The sequence below is a fragment of the Salvelinus sp. IW2-2015 genome, unplaced genomic scaffold, assembly GCF_002910315.2.
Source record: "Salvelinus sp. IW2-2015 unplaced genomic scaffold, ASM291031v2 Un_scaffold2414, whole genome shotgun sequence".
NCBI lineage: Eukaryota > Metazoa > Chordata > Actinopteri > Salmoniformes > Salmonidae > Salvelinus > Salvelinus sp. IW2-2015.
The window spans coordinates 52590-58054 of record NW_019943735.1 but is presented as its reverse complement, the minus strand read 5'-3'; the positions used below and the strand labels follow the sequence as shown (position 1 = coordinate 58054).

Genomic DNA, 5465 nt, shown 5'->3' with positions numbered 1-5465 from the left:
AATAGGAGGTGTAGGGATCGGACCAAGACGCAGAGTGGAAAGTGTCCATGTTTTATTAACAATAAACTGAACACTACACAAAACAAAATAACAAAAGAGAATCTAACCGACAAACAGTCCCGTGTGGCACAACTACTGACACGGAAAACAAACACCCACAAAACACACGTGAAACCCAGGATGCCTAAGTATGATTCTCAATCAGGGACAACGATTGACAGCTGCCTCTGATTGAGAATCATACCAGGCCGAAAACAAAATCCCAACATAGAAAATCAGACATAGACAACCCACCCAACTCACGCCCTGACCAACTAAATAAATACAAAACAAGGGAAAACAGGTCAGGAACGTGACAAGGATAGACTGTTAGACTGGTAGACTATATTAACCTGTGGTATAGTTAGTCTGTTAGAGGGCAGGATAGACAGTTAGACTGGTAGACTATATTAACCTGTGGTATAGTTAGTCTGTTAGAGGGCAGGATAGACAGTTAGACTGGTAGACTATACGGACCTGTGGTATAGTTAGTCTGTTAGAGGACAGGATAGACAGTTAGACTGGTAGACTATATTAACCTGTGGTAAAAGTTAGCGCGTGGAAAAGCGTAGACAAGTAAGTACCAGAACACCAGGATATAGGGGAGGCTCATGCAAGCAGATGAAGAAATGTGGTTAGGATGGATGCAAGCAGATGAGGAAATGTGGCTAGGATGGATGCAAGCAGATGAGGAAACATGGCTAGGATGGACGCAAGCAGATGAGGAAATGTGGCTAGGATGGATGCAAGCAGATGAGGAAATGTGGCTAGAATGGAAGAAATTATTTAGTAAAACCTGCAAAATGGTTTTAATTTCCATCGTTTTATGGTTGTTACATTCAACTGACTCCCACATGTTAGAGGACAGAGATTTCCTCCAGGTGTATCAACACCTGTATCATTCCCAGCTGCAGACTGCTGCTCAGCACCTCTAGTCTTGTGTATATAGGGGACAGAGTGGCATATCAGCCGTGTGCTCATCGGGAAAAAAGTCCCTCATCCAGGTTTCTGTTCATGAGTCATCTTTCTGCTTTACTGCCACAAAGTGCTGCTACATACTCCCACATCATGCTCCCACATCATGCTCCCATCATCATACTCCCACATCATGCTCCCACATCATGCTCCCACATCATGCTCCCACATCATACTCCCACATCATGCTCCCACATCATGCTCCTACATCATGCTCCCACATCATACTCCCACATCATACTCCCACATCATGCTCCCACATCATGCTCCCACATCATGCTCCCACATCATGCTCCCACATCATACTCCACATCATGCTCCCAATATGGCTCCCACATCATGCTCCCACATCATACTCCCACATCATGCTCCCACATCATGCTCCCACATCATGCTCCCACATCATCATAACAGGCTAGATGATATCACCTTGAGGTCACCAGATTGTAGCTGGTCTTTCAAGGTCATTATGGCCATTTTGTTTGGAAAGCTTAATACCAAACTCTACCCACTGGGAACACACTGGTTGAATCAACGTTGTCTCCACGTCAATTCAACAAAATTACGTTGAACCAACGTGGAATAGACGTTGAATTGATGTCTGGGCCCAGTGGGTATTTAGACGAGAATACCCACGTATACACATATAATACTATTTGAAAGGTGTTGCACTGAAACTCCATAGGCCTGTGTAAGGTGCTCGGATGGGCCGGAAATAAACCGGTCTTGAATGATGAAATATCTCCTTGGGTGAGAAAAAAACACAGACGAGTTTCCCATGACCTAATATCCCTTCACATGTTTGATCACAACAATTTGGGTTACGATCCATGGCATGTCATCACTGTCATGGTGACATTAAAGTAGATTGTTCCTTAAATTGAATTAACCACAGAGTATTGCAGCGACATTGTTACACGGTGATGTACAGCAAGCGCATGTTGTGCAATGGATCACAACATGTGTGTTGTCTGTGGCTTTATATTTGATTAATAATGTACATAGGATCTACTAATACTATCTAAATTCTGTATAAATGTATTTAGCTTCATGTTTGTAGCTATTTGGTTCAATGTCCATTTTCATTCATACTCTTCTGAACCATACAACAGTTTCTGTACATGTATTTGATTACAAAGGTTTCTGTACATGTATTTGATTATTGATATGTAGGGACAAACAGAGAGTGTTTTTTGATTGGCAGCCCTAGGCAGTTACATGGTTTTGTGGGGATTGGCGAGAGACGGAGAGTTTTCGTTTTTGTATGTTTCATTGGCAGCCCTAGGCAGTTACATGATGTAACACATAGTAGTTATATCTTGAACCTGTTTGACCACTGACTCAGTCTGTCACAGTTTTTTCCCCAAAAATCTGAAAAACAGAAAAATGGAGGCAAACTTCATTCAATAAAATGCTGCAGCTACAATGTATTATTGTAAGATAACAGAAGTCCAGGTTCAAGTCCATTTAAGGTTATGATTTTACATTTTTTATATATTTTGGTTTCCACCTGTCTTACAGTTACGAAAACCACCGGCTAAACCCCACAGATGAATATGTCCATTGAATAAGCATGCTATTACCACAGCTATTTATTTATTTATYTGAGTCATATGTCTGCAGAGGCTTTTCCTAGAAATTCAGCACTAATAGAAATCAAAAGATGCTGTCGCTGTAGAATATAAGAAACAGTACTTTTACATGTACATTATGTCAGAGTCGCTCTTCTAACCAAATGTCGTACAATCTTTTGGCTTGAATAAAGCCAAAACATCCTAACATAATTATTCGATCATTTCCCTAATAGTATTTGTCAAATAGTTCACCAGAAATGTAGCTAAAAAAAAGGGTTCATTGTTAGGAAGTGATGTACTGGGCTAAATGTGTAGATTAGTACATTTTGGGAAACCCCTGAACAATAACATAAAGCCTTGTCCCTGTGGGATTGGTGATGACTGGTATAGGCAGAGAGAGAGAGAGAGGTGGGAGGGGGGGGNAGAGAGGGGGGCTAAGACTGAGAGCATAAATACTGAACCCAAAACACCAAGGTCACAAAGGAGAACGACAACTAGTCTCAAAAGAGCCAGCCACAACAAAGAGATTGAACAGCAACAAGAGCCGGCACATTCTTGCATCTTCTCTGTTACCTTTGGTCTCACCATGAGACGAGTTCTGGCTTTGTTTGTGTTGGGGATGTGTATGCTGAGTGGATGGTGCGTTCCCCTGAAGAAGTCTGTGTCTGTCACTTTCCCTGGAGATGTCCTCAAGAACGTGACGGAAAAGGAGCTGGCAGACGTGAGTAACTAATAGATAAATAGAGATTTGATCTATGTCTATGAACAGATGCTTCATTTGTCCTGTTTTCTGTTCTGAAGACAAAACACATGACGTGAGGGTGGGAGATTCCTTTTATAGTCAATAAAGAAATGTGGGTTATTGTCCAACGTCTTCATGTTTCAATGTTATGGATTACATCAAACTAACGGGACACTAAATTCTGCATAGTTGGACCTAATTTTATGATTTGCAATAATCTCATAATTTGCGAAAATCTAGTCATCGTAATTTATCATCAGAACTACCTGAAGCAGACATGTATGTATTATAAATTGACCTAATTTCGTGAATTTGCAATGATGTAATTATCAAATAATCTCATCGTATTCATTATTTCCTACCTCCAGAGCTACCTGAAGAGGTTTGGCTACATGGAAGTTCAGCACCGCAGCGGTTTCCAGTCCGTGGTGTCCACCTCCAAGGCTCTGACGAGAATGCAGAGGCAGATGGGGTTGGAGGAGACAGGGAAGTTGGACAAGTCTACGGTAGCAGCCATGAAGGCACCTCGCTGCGGGGTCCCTGATGTACGCTCCTACCAGACCTTCGAGGGGGACCTGAAATGGGATCATCACGCCATTACGTACAGGTATGGTGGAAGATGGGATAAAATAACCTAAAGACTGCACAGAGTTATGCTCCTAATACCTCTTGTTGCGTTCATGTATATTCATTAGCCCAGTAGCTAAGTGTAATGAGATGCATGTATTATCATTACAACCCTTTTCCTGACTGAGAAAGCACATTCCAGAGTTATGTCAGATGCTGTGCCTCAACAGACCTGAGTTGGCAATAGATACCCGAAATGGTGTGCAAATAGCGCATTGCAAAAACAATGGCCTACCTATCTATTTGAATCTGTGGATGTTGACTGCATAGTGAGTTTGACCATACTATCTTGCTTTCCTCTCTAGGATCCTGAACTACTCTCCAGACATGGGAGCCTCTCTGATAGACGATGCCTTCGCCAGAGCCTTCAAGGTGTGGAGTGACGTCACCCCTCTCACCTTCACGCGACTCTTCGACGGCACCGCCGACATCATGGTGTCATTTGGAAAAGCAGGTAAGGGCTGCGGTAACTGTATGCAGCCTGGGATCCAAACGGACGCTCTGTTTCACCCATTGTTTCACTTCAGTGAAACGGAGCGTATCATTTTGGATTCCAGGCTATGCAATATGTACCACATTATCTGACAGCAACAATTAAACAGCCTCAGCCTCCCAGAACATTTACGTTTAAAACATATCTCTAAATTGAAGAGTAGACATTCAAATAAATCTTTATTGAAGAAACATGAAAGGAAGGAACTGAATTGACCAAACGGAAATGGAATTGGCCCCCGACTCTGCATGAAATGAATGCCATTCATTCAATGCCTTGTTAATTTCCAGAACATGGAGACGGCTACCCCTTCGATGGTAAGGACGGCCTTCTGGCCCACGCCTTCCCCCCTGGTGAGGGCATACAGGGAGACGCCCACTTTGACGATGATGAAAACTGGACCCTCGGCAAAGGAGCAGGTAAGCATGGAGGTGTATAGTCAATCCTGGCTGTTTCAGTCAGTCAGTATTTCATGGAGCTATGACTCCCCCTACTGTCCAATTGAAGCATTTGCTTGACTGAGATTGAAATGAATTATATGTCTCTGCCAACATCTCAACATCAATCTGTAGGGTTGAATCCTTTAGCTGCAATCCTTGAACCATTTTATTGGTCAATTAGATGTATTTAATAATGTCGGACATAGCTATCGTTCACAATTTCACCTAATAAAAACATAACCTTTTTGTTCCAGTTGTGAAGACAAGCTATGGCAACGCAGAGGGTGCTCTGTGCCACTTCCCTTTCTTATTCGAGGGCAAGCAGTACTCCACCTGCACCACAGAGGGGCGCTCTGACAACCTGCCCTGGTGTGCCACCACAGCCGACTTCGGCAGAGACAAGAAATTTGGCTTCTGTCCAAGTGAACGTAAGATTGACAGTTAATACTTGAGAGGAATGATTGGTCAGAACGTATTTTTAACAGAGTTTGCTATGACATGCCTCTAATCATATGCCCCTCTCTCTCTCTCTCTCTCTCTCTCTCTCTCTCTCTCTCTCTCTCTCTCTCTCTCTC

At 42.8% G+C, this 5465-nt stretch overlaps 1 protein-coding gene across 1 annotated transcript in view; it reads left to right on the top strand.

The window, feature by feature from the left end:
* The first annotated feature begins 3043 nt into the window (after positions 1-3043).
* Positions 3044-5465, top strand: part of LOC112073902 (uncharacterized) — a 36646-nt gene continuing 34224 nt past the window's right edge. The window contains 5 exon segments of the mRNA XM_070440319.1: positions 3044-3309; positions 3699-3937; positions 4263-4411; positions 4741-4869; positions 5145-5318. Coding sequence (XP_070296420.1) covers positions 3175-3309; positions 3699-3937; positions 4263-4411; positions 4741-4869; positions 5145-5318 — 826 coding nt within the window. The 5' untranslated portion in view covers positions 3044-3174.